The sequence below is a fragment of the Argentina anserina genome, chromosome 6 (genome assembly GCF_933775445.1).
Source record: "Argentina anserina chromosome 6, drPotAnse1.1, whole genome shotgun sequence".
Classification (NCBI taxonomy): Eukaryota; Viridiplantae; Streptophyta; class Magnoliopsida; order Rosales; family Rosaceae; genus Argentina; species Argentina anserina.
In genome coordinates this window covers 6971790-6995094 of record NC_065877.1, presented here as the reverse complement: position 1 = coordinate 6995094, position 23305 = coordinate 6971790, and the positions used below count along the sequence as shown (strand labels likewise).

General features: G+C 36.9%; 3 protein-coding genes and 1 long non-coding RNA gene across 5 annotated transcripts; 2 read left to right on the top strand and 2 right to left on the bottom strand.

The window, feature by feature from the left end:
- The first annotated feature begins 3117 nt into the window (after nucleotides 1-3117).
- On the top strand, nucleotides 3118-5691 carry LOC126796763 (wall-associated receptor kinase-like 20). The gene is made up of 4 exons (XM_050523496.1): nucleotides 3118-3548; nucleotides 3676-4016; nucleotides 4433-4495; nucleotides 4589-5691. Exons 1-4 carry the CDS (start codon nucleotides 3118-3120, stop codon nucleotides 5689-5691), a joined length of 1938 nt encoding a protein of 645 aa, XP_050379453.1.
- A 2603-nt stretch (nucleotides 5692-8294) lies between these two features.
- Nucleotides 8295-10975, bottom strand: LOC126801062 (CASP-like protein 5B2). The gene is made up of 3 exons (XM_050528515.1): nucleotides 10505-10975; nucleotides 9585-9717; nucleotides 8295-8649 (listed from the first exon to the last, which is right to left on the bottom strand). The coding sequence occupies exons 1-3, from the start codon at nucleotides 10633-10635 to the stop codon at nucleotides 8446-8448; spliced, it is 468 nt and encodes a 155-aa protein (XP_050384472.1). The 5' UTR covers nucleotides 10636-10975; the 3' UTR covers nucleotides 8295-8445.
- A 2202-nt stretch (nucleotides 10976-13177) lies between these two features.
- Nucleotides 13178-21939, top strand: LOC126801061 (aldo-keto reductase family 4 member C10-like). The gene is given in 12 exon segments (XM_050528514.1): nucleotides 13178-13234; nucleotides 13236-13298; nucleotides 13746-13794; nucleotides 13884-13921; nucleotides 15202-15210; nucleotides 17449-17480; nucleotides 17606-17693; nucleotides 17976-18154; nucleotides 18156-18248; nucleotides 20726-20975; nucleotides 21854-21905; nucleotides 21908-21939. Coding segments are annotated over 12 exon segments (942 nt in total).
- Nucleotides 14285-16622, bottom strand: LOC126801063 (uncharacterized). 2 transcript variants are annotated; one of them, XR_007672745.1, is made up of 6 exons: nucleotides 16305-16622; nucleotides 15835-16178; nucleotides 15642-15718; nucleotides 15501-15573; nucleotides 15171-15274; nucleotides 14285-14608 (listed from the first exon to the last, which is right to left on the bottom strand). It is a non-coding gene; the product is annotated as an uncharacterized LOC126801063 (long non-coding RNA). The 2 variants fall into 2 exon arrangements; XR_007672744.1 differs by having other exon boundaries at nucleotides 15642-16178.
- Nucleotides 21940-23305: the final 1366 nt, after the last annotated feature.

Here is a 23305-nt window from a genome sequence, read left to right as displayed (position 1 = left end):
ACTTGATGTTCAAGCCAGAATTGAAGGTAGTCAAATTGAATTCTACAATTGAAATCTTACTCATTTAGGCATTCGACCTGCCACCTCTAGATTTATAGATTTGCAGCTCTTGTTTCCCAACTTGGAGGAGTCATTAATGGAAAAAATTGTTCTCCACCCTCTTGACACCTCATTGTTAGGATTCTTTGGTTTCTCTAGAAAGTCTAAGAAAACTGCTGGTTTATGTGGTTTCATACAGGAAAATATATGAAGGAGAAGAAAGCCAAGAAGAAGGCAATGTTCTAGGTTTAAGCATCATTCTGCGCCTAAAACTTCTTTTTCTTCTTCTTAATTATTTTTTGTTCTTTTTTAAAAGCTTTTAGTTTGGACTTCTACTTGGGTTATTTAGGTATTGGGTTATGGTCTTGGGCTACACTCTCCAACTTAAATAAAAAAATAAAGAAAATTAAAACAAACTATATAACTATATATTTCAGCAAAATCAAAATAATATATATAAATATGTACAATCTATATCCAGAGTGAAGCTGCACTCTGAAATTGTAGAGTGAAGTTCCAATTTTGACACACTTTTCGGTTAAATTTTTTCACCATAAGCGATTCAATATTTAGGTATGCTATTTAAGATCATCTCTACAAAATTTCTTCTAATTCGGACATTGTTAATGTATTGAAATTAGATCAAATCAATGAATGAATTAAAACTGTTCAACGTGAACCTTTCGTGTAAATCTCAATTTTGAAAACTCAAACCATTGTCAAATTAGATGAAACTTTGTAAAGATGATTTTGAATAACATACCTAAATATTGAATCGCTTATGGTGAAAAAAATTGACCGAAAAGTGTGCCAAAATTAGAACTTCACTCTGTAATTTCATAGTGAAACTTCACTCTAGATATGAACTGTATATATGTATATGTATATATTTATTTATTTATTTCCGGTTGTTACATTAAGTTTTACGGAAGATAGCTGCAACAGAAATAAGGATTTGAACAACTAGCTTAACAATAGTTTCTTCAAACTAATTGCAAAATCGTCGACTTTGGGCATGAAAATGGGTGTTGAGATTTCAGAACAAGATTGTAAGCTTTCGTGAAATAAGAAGAAGAAAGAGAAGAGGAAGAAATTGAAGGGAAAGGGAGGCCGACCCGTTTTAATCAAGTGACAGAGAATGACAAGAATTAAGGGATAGAGCAGCATGTGTTTGTGGCTGGATGCTTCTAAACATGTATTCGATAAGTATGACTAACTCCGAACAATTCTAGGGACAAAAAAAGTAGAAATCCAATATGAAATTAAAAAAAAAAGTAAACAACAGTAATTCCTAATCAACCAATAATACACGCACATAAATACAGTATTACTGTAAAACGTCCTATCAAAGTCATGCTCATCACAAGTGCATTCCTACTAAACAACCTCATTCACACGATCACAAAGCTATTTCGTTTTTTTAGTAAAGTTAGAACCATTTACGTACTCATAGCTATTTTGAGAAGTCTATTTCGTTATTGTTATTATTTTGATCTTTACCAAATGTGGGTTTCACTTAGAAAAAATCAATTTGAATAGTGCATTTCAACCAAACAACCTCATTCACATGATTACTAGATGACAATAGAGCATTTACACGAAAAATTCTAACTAAATGCTAATTAAATTTGGCTCATTTAAACCACGGTCACTAAATGCTACGATTGTTTGGAAAGTGTTGGCACTTTTTTTTTAGCATGTCCTTGTCCAAGAAAGAAGAAAAAGAGAGTAATACTAATTGGATCTGGGTAACCCATCGCACTTGAATCCGACACTTTTCTTAACCGACACAATTGAATATCCATGGTAAATCTTTTGAAAGACGCAAATCTATTCTTAAACAAAATTTTCTGATGAGTAACCAAACTCGAATTGCTTTGGATCTAACAATTTGCAGTTAAATTATAGCATAAACTTATGTTTCCGAGTCATTCAACGGGTTTAAGAGGTTAAACTCCTCCCTAGAAATGTCTTATAGTACAGAAGTCATATCATCGATCATCATCTTTCTTACAAATCATGTTCATGTAATGCACATAAATAATGGTTGCGTCCTATATATTGGGGGACAAATTCTTCAACTCCTAAATTTAAGGTACTACTCCACATTCCATTTGAGCTGGCCATATGATGTCTCGCATATTTTATAACACCAAAGAAATAGGGTATCTAGCTAAAATCAAGTGAAATGGAATGTCGTTTATAATCGATTCAGAAAGTGTAAGGTAAAGTAAATGAATCTACTGGGAATATATACGTTGGGATTTCGCTAAGCACTTAATGTAGGAGCAACATGCCTGCAATAACTCTCGTGGTCAGGATATCATGCAGGGGCGGCCGGGCGGATGCTGTTAGGGCAACAGACATGCATGCCAATGATGCCATTACTTGAACACATCAATTCAATCAATTGTTTTTGCATGAAATTGACCCGATCAGATATTTTTTGATCTCGCTCACTATGTTTTTACGTACTCTTATCATAATTATTTTTACATTAGAGAACAAGAAACTTGCGATAATTTAACTCCTAAAGAAGACCTAGATAAATGATAGATATATTTCTAAATCCGTCACTAATTCAAATAGATTTAGAGCTTCTAATGTTGTTAATGAGTTATAAAAAAAAGTGACATGCGAAATTCTTCCCTATATGAACAATATCAGAGTAATATATATAGTTATATAGCAGAATCTGTCCACCATGAGGTTACAAATTCCACAAATACACTTTCTATTCATTTCTGAACACAAGGATCTTCGCCGCAAACATTTCCGACTTCCATGGAAACCTTAATATTGAAGAACCATTGGTCCCATAACACGTACTCACACCTTTCAGTATATACGAGATTAATATGACACCAGGGGTCATCAGGATTTTCAGTATAACGAGAAAGAAAGTACCAGATATAATCTTACATCTTTTCTCAACAAAAAAAAAAGATATAATCTTACATCATACAGAATGCAATAAACTAATGTATGAAACCAGAACTAAGAAGAGAACGCAGTAATTAGCAAGCCTAGCTAGTTAGCTTGTTCGTTCAGAACTTCAGATCTTCACTTCTAACTCTAATGAGGAATGTTAGTGTGTTCTCTTTTCTACTCCTCAAATTGGCAACGTTATGGTGCACAACCGCAAACCGTTGTCAAGATTGCGGCCATACCCCAGTGCCGTATCCACTGAGCACGGGGCCAAACTGCGGCGACCAGTCTTACAAGATTCAGTGCAATGCAGGAACGCTGTGGTTTCCCACCCTCAACAACTCCTATCCGGTCACATCTATTAATCCGTTAACACAGCGGATCGTAATCCGGCCACCAGGACTGGCCAATAAGAACACTTGTGTCGCAGCTGATTTCCAATCTCAGGGAATTATGCTGGACAACAACCTTCCCTTCAACATTAGTGCCAGCAATACTGTGATAGGCCTGAACTGTTCAACTGAAGTGTTTACCACCGCCTTGAACTGCTCCTCCAATAGCATATGCCACGACTACGTTAGGTAGGTCGTCCCATTTTGATACTTCAACATACATTAGCCACTGCTGACTTGCTTCATTATAATTAGAGTTCGTGATTTTTCAACACTGATCAGTTTCATTTCTGAAATTGTAATTCTCCAAAACCAGGCACAACCCAATGACAGCATCAGCTTGTGGGAACTTGTCACTATGTTGTTCATTTAAAACTGGTGGATCTCAAAATGCCTACAAAATCAGGGTTAGAAAGGAACGTTGTGTTGCTTATGTGAGTTTTGTAAATTTGGACACTACGTTGGATGTGAGCAAATGGCCTCAGCTTGGGGCTGAGATAGAATGGGCGTTGCCGGAAGAGCCAGCATGCAAGTTACCCGTAGATTGTGGGGGTTTGGCGAACTCCGTGTGCTTGCCGGATCCGTCTAGTGCCAAAGAGAGAAAGTGCTTCTGCAAGCCTGGGTTCAAATGGGATCCCATCAACGGAATATGTCAAAGTATGTATGCATATACTATATCTGCATATTATAAAGCTTGCATATCATACTACATTGGCTCATTCAACAGTTTGGTTTTAGAGTTTAGTGGTGTCCAACAAGTTCAATGATGTTCTGTATTATATAATGTAATTATTTGGCCATTTTTGTTTCTCGGCTTCAAATGCAGTGTGAGGACTACAGTACATGCGGTAATTGATTAAAATCAATTACATTGTTGGCTCATGCATTCTTAATTAATGTTGGTACGGTTTTGGTTGTTTTCTCTTGTTATAAGTTACTTCCTAGGTCATATATATGTCCATTGAGTTTATGCGAGGCAAGTAGTGCTCACGTTTTCTTCCAACACAAGGTTGAATGAAACATATGTTAGTTCTAGCCCGATCAGGGATTAAACTTGATTGTTTTTCTTGTAGACATCAAGTGTAAAAAGTTGAGAGGATGCAAACGGAAAAAGTCTCTAGCCCCAGTTATTGGAGGTAAGCACTGATCCTACGAGAACTCATTGGATCATTTTCTTGGATTAGAATGATTAAACGTTGTTTATGATTGTACTAATATCTTCTTATTAGTCTCGGCCTTTGCTGTGGTTGCAATGCTAATCGGAGGAACATCTGCCTTTATAATTAAGCGACGTGATCGAAACGTTGCAAGATCAGCACACACTAGCTTGACAAAGTTCAGAGAAGACATACTAAATGCAAACAGTAGTGCTGGCAAATCAGCCAAGACTTTCACAGGCAAAGAAATCACAAAAGCAACCAACAACTTCTCCAAAGACAACCTTCTTGGCTCTGGTGGCTTCGGTGATGTCTTCAAAGCCACACTTGCCGATGGAACTGTCACAGCAGTCAAGAAAGCTAAGGCGGGAAACACAAAGGGCATCGATCAAATTTTCAACGAAGTTCGAATTCTTTGCCAAGTGAACCACAGAAGCCTAGTCCGATTAATGGGTTGTTGTCTTGAGCTTGAACAACCCCTTTTAATCTATGAGTATGTTCCAAATGGTACCCTTTTTGATCATCTCCATGGAAGTTACCACAGTGCTACCAAAAGGGTATCGCTAACTTGGGTTACAAGGCTCACAATTGCTCACCAAACAGCTGAAGGACTTGCCTATCTGCACGATTCAGTTGAGCCGAAGATTTACCACCGCGACATAAAGTCGAGCAACATTTTACTCGATGAGAAGCTTAATGCTAAGGTTGCTGATTTTGGTCTGTCGAGGTTGGCCGTGCCCGAATCAAGTCACATTACAACATGTGCTCAGGGAACCTTGGGGTACCTGGACCCCGACTATTACTTGAACTTCCAATTGACTGACAAGAGTGATGTCTATAGCTTTGGAGTTGTGCTGTTAGAGCTGTTGACTGGTAAGAAAGCTATTGATTTCAACAGACAAGAAGACGACGTGAACCTGGTGGTTTATGTTAAGAACATTTTAAGGGAAGAGAGACTGAATGATGCTATCGATCCTAAGCTTAAAGAAGAGGCTGGCACAATGGAGCTGGAGACCATGAAGGCACTGGGGTCTCTGGCTGCTGCATGCTTGGATGAGAGGAGGCAAAATCGACCCTCGATGAAAGAAGTTGCTGACGAAATTGAGTACATTATTCGTGTCGTTACAAATGAGGTTTCAGCAACTAAGGCCAGCAAGGGCACATCGGTAGCCTAAGACCAAGGCAGGCAAGGGCCAAGACTTGGGCCCCATAAATGGGAAGGCCTCCTCTTTACATCCCACATATATATACTTATTAAAAAAATAGAGATAGACGAGAAAAGTCTGCGAAGTAGCACACATGTGAGGCTATGTTAGACTCTAACGTTTCTCAAATTCGGATTAGAAAGAAAAAGCCAAAAAATTGTCCTCAATCTTTCATCAATTTGGGAATAGAACGTTGCTCTAAGCTCTCAATCTAAACGATAATATCTCTAATCTCTTCCAATCTTCCTCTATTTAAGCTCTCAAGCTTATAAAAACGTACTCACGATCAACCATGTCACAAGAACGGTTGAATGGATTGGCCATGTTGTATATTGAAATAAAGTTGTTCAAACAGTTCAAATATGATAATTTGATCAACCTTTTTACATTTCAGAAGACAAGAAAAGTGGCATTCAACTGAACATAGAATTGTTTTAGCATACCTTTTGTATCAAGCTAGCTTCTTATATGTTGTTAATGCTATTACGTATGTAATCTAATTTATTCATCATCTATGTAATACATTTTGCTATGAAAGACATGTGAATATCAAGTGTTTATTATTTTATTTTATTTTTTTAATACAAGGCTTCTCTTAGTTTTTGCTAGGGGTGGGCACGGGACGGGATGGGACGGGACGAGGCTCATCCCACGTCCCGTCCCACTCTTTTGAATCGGGACGGGATCGGGACGGGAAAAGGGTTTTTAAGAATGCATCCCACTCGGGATTTATCCCGATCGGGACGGGACAAGACAAATCCCACATTCCGATAAAGTTAAATAAAAACCTATATTTTTACTTTTTCATTAACAAAAAACATTTAATAATGAAATTTTAACAAAAAAAATACATATTATGTTCAAAATATTATAATTTACCATTATTATTTGAATTGATATAATTTTGGAGTTATTAAGAACATAAATTAGTTTCATTTTGATACAAATATATAAGAATTTTTAAGTTTTCATTAAAGGTGGGACGAGACGGGACGAAGCGGGATATAAATTATTCGTCCCACGTCCCATCCCACTATTATGAAACGGGACGGGATCGGGATGGGACGAACGTTTTTAGACCTCCGTCCCGTCCCGTCCCTACGAATTTCGGGACGGGATCGAGATTTTCGTTTTTTATGCCCACCCCTAGTTTTTGCTTTAAGCTTTACTTGGTCATGGGACGGCACTACTCGTATGATGTATTCACATCCTGTTCTAATATCATGATTTTGCCCAAATCATTTTGGCAAGACATATGCAGAACTATCAATCTTTTCCATCAACCAAAACTCAGAAATGTAAATGGTTCAATCATATTTGGTGAAGGGAACCCCTTGATATAAATCTTAGACATTTGGAAAATTAATCTACTCCTGGTAAATACTATTGAAATTAGAACATAATTTATATCACCGGGTTCTGGGTTGAGATAGCTTACGTATACGATCAACTCTGTCTTTAATGTGATAGACGCTAGCTAGTCCATAACCATATGAAACAACTCAAATAAGTGTAAAATGAAACAGAAAAATCCTCTAGAACTGGAAATTAAGGAACCACATTATTGGGTTGCTACACAGAGTAGGGAGTGTCTCGGATCTTGCAATTTTAAGTGGACAGGGGAACATACTCGTGCAAACTTGCAAAGGACTGATATGCTTTGTTGTTTACTTCATCACAATCAAGAAACGTTACCCGTTCATGTAAGGAAATGGCTCCCATGTGAAGGTTTCAATTTTCAAGGGAATGTACAAGCCAATGATCCAACGCAGGCCCTCTAAGACTGCATTTGCATTTATATACAAGGCTTGGTGTCACAGAAGCCACTTGATATTACATAACATGCCACGTTTAAGCATAACAAAGGCTGCAGAGATTGGAGACGAAGTACAAACATATTCGGCAGTCTGTACTATCCAACCGTCTATTAAGTTTTCACGCAGCTGAACCAACAAGGGTTTACAACTGATAAGACACTTGGTTCACAGAGATGAGGGTAGCTGGGGAAGTAGACTATTGCTTCAATTTATTAGAACTTGCTCAGTTATTCTACATTTCCATAATAGCGATCTACATTCTTTGCAGTTTGAACCCAAATGATAACCTAATATATCAGTACCTAAATTATATTACCTCTAACATTTGGAACAGATTATGAAAAGGAGAACAAATTTAAGAACAGACCTACAAGATGACTACAGATTTGAGGGAAGAAAAGTCCGACCCTGAGCCAGAGTTTTCTGAAAACAACACTATCATTTATGGTATATTCATGTACAAATCTCAACGGCGAGTCCAATTCTTGGATGCACAAATCGATTTTAGCATTTTGGGGATTCAATTTCATCTAGCTTAGCCTTGTAGGCCAGGAGGGAACCCCACACTCATCAACTCATTGGGGAGGTTGAACTCCTAGTGGTATTGGAAAAAAAAAAAAGAAAAAAAAAAGGCTGATCGGCAGTGTAACTGTGTAAGTAAATTCCACGTCGATCCTAGAGGTTTAGCATACTAGAAATGACACAGTAGAGTAGGATACGATGCAGGTGTTCAAGTAACATGACTGGACAGAAAGAAACTCAAATACGAGGATTCGGAGAGCTGCCCCAGAAAAGATAAGGCATGTTACAGAAACCTTTTCATTTACATAGAAAACAAATGAATGCTGTAACTTACATGTATGTCAGCAGCAGGCCCAGAGGAGAAAGAAAAGGACAGCAAGAATCTCTAGACCGAAGCTAATAGGATCCAAAACATCACATGAGAAGATATGGCAATAAAGGCCCAAGTAAGGAAAGCAAAAGCCACTGAGATCTGGAACTTCTGGCATGGTATATCCCATTTTGACGTGCAGAAGTTTGTGTCCTTTGCATATAAAATTACTATTCCTGCTGAAGCGCTTGCAGCAGCCAGTGATAAAGTAGCTGTTACCTGTACAATTGAAACGATTAGTATATCATTCGATAGGAAGAAGCCAACAATGGCCTCTGTATCTTTATATCCACATAAATAAATAAAACAAATATCCAACCTAAAACCTTTCATCAGGAGAGACCAAGATTAACCATCTAATTACAAACAGACTAAAAAGTAGCAGCAGTCCAAAAGAACATAGTGAAATTAACATGCCAATAGCAATAATTGTGATTTCACTTGAAATAGGAGAAAGTAATGTTATGTCCCCCTAAACTGACAAAGAAACGCGCTACCATAACAGTCACCTAATCTCTACCATGTAATGCCCTTTTCAATTGTTGTAACTACGAAGCTCCTAAATGTAGTATATCTGGCTCAGAGCAGAAACTAATCTACTTAGAGGATCATTTGGACATGTAAAAGTATAAAACTTATCGACTACAAGAAATGTGTGGTTGAGAGTGCTTTAGGTGGTACATGAAATGCTTGTTAAAGTTGGTGGAATTATATAAAAAGTAATTTAGTGTCAAAGTAACATTTTATAGGTGCGTCTTGGGGAAGAACTTAATAGGTTTATGAGTTTAGAGTAACCACATGAACTTAATAGGAGGCATTAGGATTATATAAAGAGTAATTTTGTGTCAAAGTAAAATTTAATAGGTGCGTCTTAGAGAAGATTTTTTAATAGGTGCGTCTTGGAGAAGAATTTATTAGGTTTATGTAGGAGTAACCACGTGAACTTAATTGGAGGCACTTGAATTGTAAATTCAACTGCAGATAAATGTATTTCATACTGAGGAACTCCCAAAGACGTTCAAAATATAATATCTGCCACAATTAGCAGATATACGTGTGTACAACTGACTCATATTCTAGCAAGACAGAGTTTGTATGAAATATTAAAAGACGTTCTGAACTTGAAAAAATAGAGTATAAAGTGGGAGAAATACCCAATCACCGACAACAAACAGGCTAACTAGGATTGGATTTTGGAGGTCCCTCTTTCTCCTCAAAGCATAAATATCAAGACAAGCAAGCCCAAAGCTCCATAGCACTTGAAGCCCCATTGACGCAATCAAATAGCTGAGCCAGAAGACAGAGATTAACATAGCATTTCTAACAGAGTAGTTGAATAAGCAAGAAATAATAAATTGATACATGATCAACAATCCACCAACATTGCAAATCAAACATGCAGCACAAACAACACTGTCAAATTGCTATCACTTTCAGATTCCGACATTGATAATAAGTGCATACTCTTTAAACACAAGGTGTTACTGAAAGGGTAGATCTATAACTAGTTTGGCTGCAGGTCTATGTCAAAAGATGCAAGGAAACAAGGCCTCACATTTCAAAACACCAAGGAAATGTCGCCGAAATATAACTCATGAGTGGACGGTTTCTGCACTTACATATCATTATATCAACAAGGTAGTCAATAAGAGAAAGCAAAATAACTCAAATGAAACATCTCCGCCCGACCTATGTAGTTCTACTATCTAGTTGCATCCATCACATCTCTCATTAGCAAAATGATTACCAAATGCCAACACTACTTCCTCAGATTCCTGGCTGTTTGAATTTTCCATTTCAACAACGTTTACTTAAACAATCAGTCCAAGCAAATCACGAAACCGCAAAACCACAGTTTGAGCACATAATCTTTAAATCTAAATGCAGCTGAATAAGGCAAGGTGGCACACCAAGACATGAAATTTCACATCAAGCAAAACCATCACTCCAATAATTGATTAATTTTGACCAAAAAAGAATAAAACTTTCAGTTCTCTTATATCAACATCGCTACAGACTACAACAGAGAAAATTAAAATTATCAACAACAAAAAAAGGAAAAAGAGAAAGTTACCAGAAGGCGGTGAAAGTGGCGAAGCGATCGGCGGAGACCATAACAGCGATGGCGGCGGCAGCAGAGCCAAATTGGCCGACTCTAAGCAGTAACCCAGTAACCGACCCCGGTCTACCAATGAGCTCCTTCATTTCTGACCTTGAACAAAACTTAGAGGCCCTTTCTCCGATCGAAGGGCCCCAAAGCAAAAACCCTAGGCTTCACACTGCAGCTACATCTCCCACACTCTCATCCATTTCCGGAAACTTTCCAATGTCAGAATATTCAATGACTTGGATTGCGGTCTCAATCGGGTTTCTGTTTTGGGGGTTTTGATTTTGGAAGGAAGTGGAATATAATGGAAAACCCTAGTGGTGGTTGGTTGTGTTCGTCTAGTTTGGGTATATAGAAAAATGGACGGAATATAATGGTGACGGGAAGGAAAGAGAAATGGATTGATGTCCCGGTGGGGTGGAGAGGTATGTCTATTTAGTCATTCCTCAATTACCTTGTGAGTTGTGACGGTGAGGCTGGCGGACTGACACCCTCCTACGTGGACTTCCCTTTTTTCTTTTCCTTTTTTTGCTTTCTACATATAAGAATTTCCATATTTTTCTTGCTGGTTTATTTGATGTCTCGAGTTTATGTAGTTAATGATACCATGATCGAGTTGATTAGAATTTATGCTTGCGTAAAATTTATGCACTTAAGTTTGAATCTCTTATCGAGCTGATAAGACCATGAATGAAATTAATTTCTGATTTTTTATTTATATAGGACAAACGTATCATGTGGTAGTATAACAGTCCAGTCAAAATTTAAAAAGTCTGAAATATTCTAAATAAATACCTAAACACTCATGTGCATGTGTATCTATGGGTCTATGTGACTACATAAAGATCTCTCATTTTGAATCATAAAAGATGTTAGTTCTATATTTGTGATTATAATATATCAATTAAGTTAAAGTTCAAAAATCTTTTGTTTTTCGTTTTATTTCTAAAAATTAATTAGGAATCACTCATTGTCCAAGTGTTTCATTTTCTTTCTTTCAGATGTGATCTTCCTCATACAGTCATACCAACATGCTAGTACTTTCTCTAATTTTCTTATAGTACATAAAGTCATGTCAATTTCTGAGCTAACCTTCTGCTATTCAGTGACCAAGTGTTGCATGGTTAATGAACTAAGAACTCCTTAAATAATAAACAAGCAAACCGTTTAAGATAATGACGTTCCAACTGTAAAAGGAGAGAGGCAATTAGTTAATTTATTTCGTTTAAAATCACTGCAAATAGACAATGACAGCAAACCAAAAGGAGAGGGAGAGATCGAGTCAAGGCATCAATTTCTTGGATATATGTTTTTTTCTTTCGACAATGACTTGGATATATGTGTTTGTCGCCCTCACTTTCTTTAAAGGAGTAAAGCAAAACAAACTGTTTTGGGTGCAAAATGATTCGATACTCCACTAGCTACATGAATAAAAAACCCCATCTCTTGTGGAATTACAAAATTTACATTTAAAGGAACCAAGGAGCAAAAGATATACATAGTAAAACCCAAACGAAAGAACAGAAGACCGCCCCAAACAATTGTATACTGTACTTTTCAGGTTAGTGAGGTTACAATGCTTTTGTTTCTCCCTTTAAATGAATTAAATAGCGGTCACTTTTGTCAAACTATTTTTTACATAATGTTCAAGTAATGGAATCCGGACAACATGGTCGGAATTAAATCTCCACAAACTTCATAACATGGTCGGAATTAAATCTCCACAACATGTTGCAAAGTTTCAAAGAATATACCTAATATCAAGTTTTTTTTTTGTAGAAGAGGATATAAAATAACAAAGGAGGGGACCAAACCAAAACCTCTATATAATGCCAACAAAATAACAAAACCGGAATTGAGGAAAACCAAATTGGTCACTGGCACAATGTCATGAAATAAACACTGGAGGAACATCCCACCAGACCATACCAAGAGAAGACGTACAATAACTCGCCAAAACATTAGCCACTTTATTACCCTCATGATAAATGTGCGATACACGAAAAAACATTTGAGATATCCGGTGCAAGCAATTAAGACAACTGATACGAAGTTGCCATGGGACCAATAAATGAGACTTTATGAAGTTTAGAACAAGAGAAGAGTCAACTTCCAACCATATGTGCTTCCAATCCCGCACTTATGCCAACTCAATTACCTTAATAACAACCATCACTATGCTGCAACAAAACTAGAGATATCTAGATTGGAAGAAAAAGCACCAAGAAAGCGTCACATATGATCCCTAAACACCTAATATCAAGTTTAATATGCATAACAAAAGAATAAACTCATGTTTTGATCCGAATTTAAATCCAAACATCACAAGTTCATCAATAGTTGTTTCCATATCAATAGCACATATGGTAGGTTGTAAGTGAGACAGACTATCTAAGGACTCGTTTTAGTTTTCTCTTGAGATGAGACCATTGCTCCCGGCACCGGAGTTTTACCTCAACTGGTTACCAATTTTTGTACTAAAAGAAAATGTCTCTCTTCAGCCCCCTAGTGTCCGGCCTTATTTACAGATTTTGCCACCCAAATGCCATGACCAGTCATAAGCCAAACCCGCAGTTGTATGTGACATGTGTATTTAATACACGGGAGGGTTTACGAGGTTTTGTATTGCACTCCGCAAAAATGGCAAAGGTGATTCGATTCTTTGAGCTGAACACCAGAGCCAAGATTCCGGCTGTCGGGTTTGGGGACGTGGCAGGCCGAACCCTGCGTTGCTGGTGAAGCCGTCACCGCTGCCATCAAGGTATTATCAAAATGCCGCTCCTTATTTTCACGAAGAAAAATGGTGCAGTTTACATTATTTTGTCCATGTATTTCTAAAAAATGATTACGAATTCTTAACTTTTCAAGGAATCTTTCATTAGTGGTTGGGAATGACCGATTTTTCTCAATCTTTTTGACCTCGGTTCCGTAGGAGCAAATCAGAAATATTGAGAAATAGAGCCATCTGATTTGATTCGTTCTCAATAGCCATGAGATGATCATCTTAGGGTGATTCTTTTGTCGATTGATGCTCCTATTACACTCGTAGTCTCTGAATGATGAGAACCAACTATGTATTTCACATAATATTTTTGATCGAAAAATCAATTTGATTTATTTCGTACCTTTCGCTTAATGAGAAAATGGGTTAGATTATACAAGATCAAATCTTTGGGACTGTGTGAAATGACTCAAATTGTTAATGCAGGTCGGGTATAAGCATATTGATTGTGCTCAAATTTATGGAAACGAAAAAGGAGGTATTCAGGGAATTCATATTTTATTGAGTTCGATTTTGTTTCTTGCATTCTGTGAAGTTCAAAGTTCAATATTTGGATTTGTGTGTAGGTTTGTTGTGCTCTTAAGAAGCTTTATGATGATGGGGTAGTGAAGCCACTACAGAAAATATTGACAACACCCACGTTTTGGATTCGTCGCCTTTGACCTCTATGCCCACATTTATTTGTGGTCAACGCATACACCCACGGTGCAGCGACAATAATTGGAAATGTGCGCTTTACTGCCGTGGCTATTGCCAGAATTATCACATTTTATGTGGGTTTCGTGGGTTTACTTCCATGGGCCCCATCTTTGGGACCTACCACCAGCAAAGAATTAAATCATCTCACATTTCTTGGCAGAATCGTGGCAATGTTTATACTAATAATAATTTCACCCACAAATCTTTCGGTTTCGTGAGTTCACCCGATATGATTTAAAAAAAAATCTCATATTTGTATTGCAAGTGAGCTTGATTAATCAAACTGGCTGGATTATTAACTCAGCACCACAGAAGAAACAACAATTAAGTCTAATTTTGTTTGTAAGTAAAAGAAAAGATAAACCACAAGCACCTAATTATATGAGCAAATAACGTGTACGGTTTTCATCCAAAACACAAAAACAAAAAAACCTGACTAATATTCCTATAGGCAAGTCCAATTAACTAAAGACAACTTCTCTGCTACTAATAGAAGTATGGCATCATAACTCCATCTCCACCTTCATCTAACTCTAAGCTTAGTAAATAGCTGTTCTTCAAATTCGCAGAGGAGAATCTGCTTCCAACACCTTACAAGTTCAAGGAAATTTATAAGTCAAACATACTTTGAGGTATAGTAAACAATATCTTCATACAAAAATGTTATAGATCAAATTTGATGTATAAGTTTATAATAGACTAACCGCCGACTACAAATTTAGTTGTCATCAAGTTGAATGATATATCTCACTTTCAACCAATTACAATACAAATTTGAATCACATAATTCAGATATCAAAACTGAGAACATAGATCAACACAAAAGTAATTATACCCACCAATAAGCTTTAAGATCAGAAGCAAATTACCATGTATGTTCTCAAATTGGCCATATTAACCAAGTCCATTTAACTTACTAAAAGGGCCTAATCTCATGTTGGTATATTAATAACACAGTGGCAACTAATGCTCCAGTAAGAATTAACTAAATCTCTGCACTAAAATAATTCACTGTATATATTGCAAATTTTTTGTGAATTGACATTCTGGTGAGTAGCAATCGAAATCCATGCCACATTGTGAATTTATAATTTCATACTTAAACATAATTTATAAATCAACACAGGTATAACTACATGGTTATTAACCAACCTCTTTTAGCTCTTTTTTCCATAAGAAACAGTTTGTACAGGTAGCTTTGCTACATCAACAACCTTTATCTTATTATCAGTGACATCAACATCTTCAATATTGGCCTGCGCATAAAATAATTTACTTTAGAATTAATTTACAGGTTCAAGATATTAGAAGAGTAGTTTGATTAAGCTTATTCACATAAAATTATAAAGCTAAAGGTCACATAGCTTTGTGTACATAAATATTAATGCCAATGTATATTTAAAAACTATAACAGTACATAACCAATTGCTACAAAGGATATACTGAAGCCATTGAATTTTAAAGTCCAGAACTAACACTTACAGTTGCTCAATACACTAGAAGCTTAGGAAACCATTGAAGGGTGCATACCACTTGTCTTTGCCATGATTTAACTCTAAAACAATAACACAGTGATCAACCACTTTTAGCAAATCACAAAAACCCTAAGTCATATAAACTTACATGGGAAGTCAAGAACATAGCATATTAACCTCCTACAGCCAAATCACAATTTGATTATTACCAGACGGTGAAAATCCCTGTGCAGAGTAGAGTGCCAAAACGGTAATCAGATTACAACGAATAATGAAGCCTCAAATTTATCAACATGAATTTTTTTTTATCTCTAACCATCTAGATCAAAAGGGAAAAGTACCGAAATTGAAAATGGCCGGTGCTTTGAGTTGGAACCTACAAGAGATGTCATCATCATTTAGGAGTATAACCTCCCATTGAATAGCCTATCCTAGATTACAATAAGAACAGGTCGAAGATGTAAATTTACCTCAAGTCTAGCTGCAGCATTGGATATGTTGATTAAAAATTTGATATTATAAAGACATTGTCGAAAATGAAATAGTAAATTCACTTGTAACCATAGTGACAGATACCTGCAGTAGTTATGAAGCAATCTTACCTTTGTGATTTACCAGTGTCGGGGTTTCTTCCACTCCATTATCATTATCCAAATTATCATTTAGCTGAAACGACCTATTTACGCTACAAAAAGGATCACACTTTAGATAAAGACGATGATAACGATAAAGTTATGTGGACTACTCTAATGGGAATCTTCAACCAATCAGAAAAGATCTACAGAAACATAAATGAGAAAGAAGCATATACTTTTCCTCTTTCGCTCGTTTTTATTTGACTTAGCCTGGGCAACTGTTTCTAGTATTGCCTGTTCCAGAAAAAAAAAAGAATGAAAAGGAATTTAGATTCATTTAGCATACGCTCTAGCTGAAAGTTGACAAGGAATCTTACAAAATATGAGCTTAGGAAGAACTATAATCAAATCAAATTTGAAAACTGAATCAAGTATGTAACCAATGTAATGCAAAAAGATTATACAATATTGGTTCTAGTAAATGATCTCAACAAATAAATGCTCTAACTTTGCTAATAACACTAAATCAGGGTAAATCAGATCTCCATTTTATGTCAATATACTATTGTAAACCAGTATAGAAATGAAATTAACCCAATTTTTTGAACGGGTGACCCTGCTGTTAAAGCTTCCATGATCAATAGCTGCAAGTAAAAGCAAGCAAAGAAAATCAAAATCACACGTTACTATGACTAGAATCGCAATTTACAACTAACTCACTAACAACATCGTCTTTGATCTGTTCTTATTGCAATTGAAAGTCTCTTCAGTTGAATCAGTTCAGCCTATCCTAGACTCAAATTCAAATCAAACCCATTACCGAGTTCAGAGAGAAACAGACTGAAAGTGTGTGTGTGTGTGTGTGTGTGTGTGTGTGTGTGTGTATATATATAGAGAGAGAGAGAGAGAGAGAGAGAGAGAGAGAGAGAGAGAGAGAGAGAGAGAGAGAGAGAGAGAGAAACTAGTTGGGTCGGTAGTTAGCTTGTAGTGATGGCAGGCCGCCAATGGCGACTGAAGAAGTTGAAGCAGGAGAAGGAAGACTTGCGCAGCAACGAAAGAACAAAAGGAAGAGGGAGGGGATGAGAAAGGTAAGAAGTGTTGAGACTCAAATCTCAAGAGTTGATCTAAGGCTGAAAATAAAAGGTTATGCAAAAAATAATCAGTGGTTTTATTATCTTTTTGCAGGAAGTGTTTGAAAATAAAATATTGGTGCCGATGTCAATTTCCTGACACAAACTAGTATGGAAAAATTATATAAAAATGGTTAGCTCACGTTTACTTTTGTACGTTAGGGAGTATACCACAATTATCATTTCGTGCCAACGATTATAGATTTCTCACGAATGATTCGTAGCCTTTACTCCCTTTTTTTGTAGTGAGCGTGAGGATTTGTGGATTACTTCAAAACTATGGTTAGCTCATGGCACACTATTTAAGTATATATTATTTTGTGATTGGAAAGGTAATTTCTTTGTTGATTGTGTAAGGGAGAAAGGTTGAAGCTTGTGAACTTGAGTTATGTGTTTGCCCTGTGTAGGTGCAATAAACATGCACCAGAAGATGTGCCAAAGGCTCTTGATACCACTCTGCAGGACTTGCAAATCGAACATCTCGATCTGTACCTGGTACGCAGACCATATCAAATATTGTCTTGTCAAACGCTGTGACAATTTTATGTTTCGTAGAGGGTAAATCTAGATATATAGCAATTAATTGATCAATGTCTGCACTTGATAAGTTCATAGCATAGCTCTTTCTTATTATTCTTCAGATTCCATTATGCGGAATATATACCGGCTATTAAGCACAGACTGCAACCTTGCTAGACTCACTTTTTCGATAAACTGATACAATCCTCATCTACTTATTGCCACTGATTTTTTCCGGAAACTGTTTGCATTTTGTAGAATCACTGGCCAGTCAGCATGAATCAGGGCTCAGTTGGGTTCATGCCTGAAAACCTTTCTCAACCCGACCTACCAAGTACTTGGAAGGCAATGGAAGCACTATACGATTCTGGCAAGGCCAGGGCTACAGGAGTAAGCAATTTCTCCACCAAAAAGCTCGGAGATCTACTATCAGTGGCACACTGGCACGCATGTTAACCAAGTGGAATTGCACCCACAATGGCAACTGCCAAAGCTAAAAGAGTTGTGTAAATCTAAGGGAGTCCACTTAACTGTGAGTATTATATACAATAACCTGATACATATATAGGCATATAGCACAATCTTCTTCTTTTGGTGTATTTTAAATGCACCAGCTGCTGCGGATAGTGATTGCTTGGATCATAAACTAATTAAGTTTTTGGGAAAATTTTAGAAAGAGTACATGAAATTTAGCTCACTATCAAATTTTGTACATGAATTTACAAATCTTATACTTTAATGTATGGACTTATACCCCTTTTGTCCACACCGTTAATAACTCCATCCATCCATATGCCATTAAGTAAATAACAAGGGGTATAATATGATTTTCTCTAAAATGAACTCGTAACTCGATCAAAACCAAAGATTACTTTTCCCCAATCCAAACCCAGGAAACTCTAATCTCAGTCGCTATTTCAAAGCCTTCTCTTCTAGTACAGTACTACAGTACTTCCATTTGCCCAAAATATTCAAAGATCACAGAGCTAACCATATGAGTAACATGACGCCTTCTCTCCAAAACCAAAACCAATATAAATTTCTGCTCTCGAACTCATCACTGTAAAGACTCTTTTTCGAAGGTGGGTGACAAGGGTTGGGATAATTTTTCGAGATGTTCGACGACGTGTGGCTTATGGTAGACACTGTAGAGTACTATGGCTAGCTAGAGAGAAGATCGGGTTAGCTGTTGCTCTGTGGTGTTGGGTTTTGGGATTTAAATTTTTTGAGAATATGGGTCCTGTGAAAACCATTAATGTCTTGCGTGTTCAAATTTGTTCGATTGATTAGTTATTAGTTGGGCCTAAATAATTCTTTGGGTAATTGTTTAGAGATTTAGATCCGTTGGACCGATTATTTGAAGAAGATATTAGCAGGAAATATTTTTATTCTTTTTAGGAACATGTTTTGGGGATATTAGAGAATCCGAGTTGAGAAAAAAATTGTTGTCCTAATTAACTAAGGGATTCTGATGATTTGATTAGAAGGAAAGAACAAATCGTGTTATCTATATAAATGAGTCTTTAGCCCAAAATCACACACACTCACACACACAAAATACAACTAAACTTTTGTGCAACAACAAAACCAAAGCCTCCCAACGGAACACCGCTACCATGCAGAGGTGGCAAATGGGCCGCCCGACTCAGCCCATTTTAAGAGGGCCAAAACCGTGCTCGGATCAGCCCATTTATTTTTCATGTCGAGTCGGCTTATTAGCTTAAATATTAAGCCCAACCCGGTCTACAACCCAAGCCCATGTCAAAGTCGGGCTCAAATAAGAAGCGGGTTGGCCCGGCCCATTAGCACTATAAGACACAATTAATATAAAAAAATTGTGTAATTAGAATATTTGTTTTATATAACTATTTATAATAGTAAAATAAATAAAATACTACAACTCTGTGACTTTTTTATCATTATTTTGATGATACTTGTGACATAATGTAATTAAAATAATGAAATAATCAAGAGGTTTATATTTAAAAGGTATAATATTCAATTATCATTATTATAATTGTTTTAAAAAATTATATAAATAATATAAAATTATGTTTTTACAGGCCGGCCCATGAATTTATTGTGTCCGGACCGTGCCGGGCTCAAAACGGGATCGGGTCGGGCCAGACCCATGGTTAAAATATCTAGGCCCAGCTTGACCCATTACAATAATGGGCTCGGACCGTGTCAGGCCGATTTTTAACAAGCCGGACTCGTACTAGATTCGGGCTTTTTGGCCTAATTGCCACCTCTATTATCATATGTACTTTCGCTGTATGTAGCACAAGTCTGACTTACCTCGGCAAGCGTCAAGTCCATCGAGTCACTACCTTAGCTTGTAACAAAAACCAAAAGTCTATCTAGTCAGCAACAATCAGTACAAACGTCCCCACAATCTTAATTATTAGCTCTGCTTATTTCCTAAGCGGTTTAAGTAAGAACGACCATCCTAAAGAGGGGTGGAAAAAAATCCTAGCAGTCATTTGTCATAGGTCTTATTCAAACTTAGTTGCAGATTTAGTCAGTATCTGCATTGAGTCGTTTGAGAAGAAGGAAGTACGAGCGCGCATCAACAAGTAGAAGCAAGTTGTACCTGACTCATAGGTACTAGCACGCCAAAAGCATACACATTCAATAACAAGGAGAACCGCAAAGGTTTTTCCTGTGTACAAACTGTTCGCATGAAGTAAAATTCTAAGCCGAACAATTATTCTTATGAGTGAGCTGAAAATCTAAGATGAATAATCCTGGTAATGAGGAGAGGAGATGGTGAGGTTGTCCAGATTTGCGTTGCAATGCAATTGTTTTTCTTATCATTGGGACGAATTTGTCCTCATGAGTATGATGAAAAATGTACAAATTAACGGAGCTAATGATGAAATGTACTTAAATTAATTCAAGTTTGATACTTCATGTACTTATGTGATAGAATTGTAAGTTGAGTAACTATAATTCTGAGTGGAGCAGTATCCTGTTATTAAAATTTTGCCAACGTTTTTTTTATTACTGGGGTATTCACCTTTGGGATCCCCGTGTACAAGTGGTATGAAAGGGGATGTCCTTGAGAATCCTGTTCTGGCATTGGTAGCAGAGAAGCTGGGAAAGACTCCTGCACAAGTGGCTCTCCGTTGGGGGCTACAATCAGGTCACAGTGTGCTGCCTAAGAGCGTAAAGGAGGCGAGGATCAAGGAGAATTTTGATGTTTTCAATTGGTCTATATCCGAGGACTTGATTTCGAAGTTTTCTGATCTGAAGCAGGCATGTGCATCTTGTCTTGAACTTTCAACACTTGTTTCTATTCCTAAATTCCGTTCATCTGTTGGTGGTATTGGTGCTCAATTGCTTATCATAATCTAGGAATGAGACATGACGTGCGACAAATGTTTATGTTTTGCTTATATTTCTATTGGTATTGTAACTTTATTAGGGTATTTATCTTATATGTTTTTGGTGTTTTCTAATTGAAATATTCTCTATTCTTTGCAGGAGAGGCTAAGGATGTAAGTAGGCTCGAACCGCTCGTGTTTGATTCGTGTTCGGCTCGCTTTTAGTCATTTTAGCACGAACTCTCAAAGCTAAATGAGCCGAGTTTGAGTTCAATATTTAGCCCGACCTTAAAATGAGTCGAGCTTGAACAATAAGTATTTAGCTCGTTCAACTCGTTTAGTTCGCGAGCTAGTTCGAGCTTGTTAAAAGCTCGGCTCGTTTATTAATTAAGTTTGATTTGTTAACTTTTATAGTATATATAAAATATACTTTTTATATGAGAAATCATATTAAAAATATAATATTAGTTTGAAAGAGTTGAAAATGTTTCTTTCTAGAATAATTAGTTAAACACTTTAAGTTCTATAACGAATTTGATTTGTTATTTTTAGTTTATTACAAACAAAAAGGATTTTGTATGATGTTATGATATTAGATTCTGAATTTTCTTTTGAATTTCTAAATTTTCTTTTTAATTTTTAATTTCGTATGATTTAAACCGACTAGATTCGAGTTCGATCTCATTTAATAAAATGAGCCGGCTGAACTTAGCTCGAGCATGAAGCATAAAAATTAAAATTTGGCCCGGCTGCTAAACATGAACAACCTAATATTCGGCTCGGCTCGGCTCAGCTCATTTACACCCCTAGGAGAGGCTGCTTAGAGGCACTGGATTCGTCAATGAGGCTCATGGTTTCTACAAGAAATTGAGGAGCTTTGGGATGAAGAGTTGTGAGCATATGCTAGCTGTAACAAGAACAATTGCCTTTTCTTCATGCCTTTGTTAGCTCTTTTGCTTGTAGTTTTCACTAGTTCAGTGTCAATGTCTCACTTCAGATGGGTGAATCCAAAAGTCCTGGCATCTCTGTACCGTTCTAAAAATTAATGAATTTCTAATAAATTTCAGTGAAACATCAAATGCATTACCTATTCAGAACTGATTTTGCACAATTGCACATGTACCAAAATCCTGAAATCCAGTAGCATTCTAGACCCTGTTCGTGAGAAATTCTGTATGATTAGTATACGTTCCTTCAATACTTGGCTCCATAACCTAAATATGGCAGGCGAACCGAAATGGATCGAGTAGACAGATTATTAGATACAATCATACAAACAACGTCGAATATGAAGTAATTGAGTGATTTAGTTATATGCATAAATGGTTTATCTTACGTATCACAATAGTGCTTACATGACTTATATCGTTGTTTGATTCATTGCCTAAAAGCTTGTTGATATGTAATGACTGGACTCGGATCCTCTCCTGAGCAAGGAAAGGACCTGAGCTTTGCACTACAAAGCGCCAATGTCCATTGAATCTAATGGTTGCTATCTAATACTGTATTTATTAGTTTTCTTTTAAACCCCAATCCAACGGTGGATGTAGCTAGGACATGGGAGAACTATCTTCCCTCTCTTCTTCTTCTTCTTCTTCTTCTGCTGAATCAACTGAGTCCTTCATTTGCAATTCTATGTCCATTATTCAAACTGAACCCCTCTCTTTATTCAATTACAAATTTCATACAAGTTTGATAAAACCCAATCAAAGAAACTAAGTTTCAGGAACAACCACAGAAGCATGTAAATTAATTGATTTGGGTTCATTTGTGCCATACCCATTACTCCTGAGAAATTTTGTGAGAAGCCGATCTCAGGCAATTGGTTTCATACCCACTACCCATCGATCAAAACATACAGGATCAACCCAATGATTAAGCTCTCTAGTGATCAATTAGGAGGTGAGAACTACTATGGTGAACAAAAACGTACATGAATTTGTTTAATTAAGATGTCAAGATCTAGAACTCTCTCGTGTGAAGTAAATTTGAGACAGAGGAGTGTGTTTGGGGAGGGGAAGGGGGGGGGGGGGGAGGAGTCAGAGACGTTTTGAGAGTTGAGAAGGTGCAGTAGGGGGAGGTCGGAGGGGCAAGACTCATGCAGCTGCTTCTCTTTATGGGGTTTACAGAGAGCAGAACCGAGTGAAGGAAGAGAACAAGCAAAACTAAATTTTTTTCAGAGCGTTGGATATGAGAACTGATACGTGTCGGCTCAGGAAAGGATCCGAGTACGTTAACATGTGATACTTTTGTTTTCAAAAG

Excerpts from the sequence above, each read along its gene's own strand:
- LOC126796763 (XM_050523496.1), top strand. The coding sequence starts at position 3,118 with ATGAGGAATGTTAGTGTGTTCTCTTTTCTACTCCTCAAATTGGCAACG. Across the intron at positions 3,549-3,675 it reads ATATGCCACGACTACGTTAG|GCACAACCCAATGACAGCAT; the intron begins GTAGGTCGTCCC and ends CTCCAAAACCAG. Across the intron at positions 4,017-4,432 it reads CATCAACGGAATATGTCAAA|ACATCAAGTGTAAAAAGTTG; the intron begins GTATGTATGCAT and ends TTTTTCTTGTAG.
- LOC126801062 (XM_050528515.1), bottom strand. The coding sequence starts at position 10,635 with ATGAAGGAGCTCATTGGTAGACCGGGGTCGGTTACTGGGTTACTGCTT. Across the intron at positions 9,718-10,504 it reads GCCACTTTCACCGCCTTCTG|CTATTTGATTGCGTCAATGG; the intron begins GTAACTTTCTCT and ends CTTCTGGCTCAG. Across the intron at positions 8,650-9,584 it reads TGTTTGTTGTCGGTGATTGG|GTAACAGCTACTTTATCACT; the intron begins GTATTTCTCCCA and ends TCAATTGTACAG.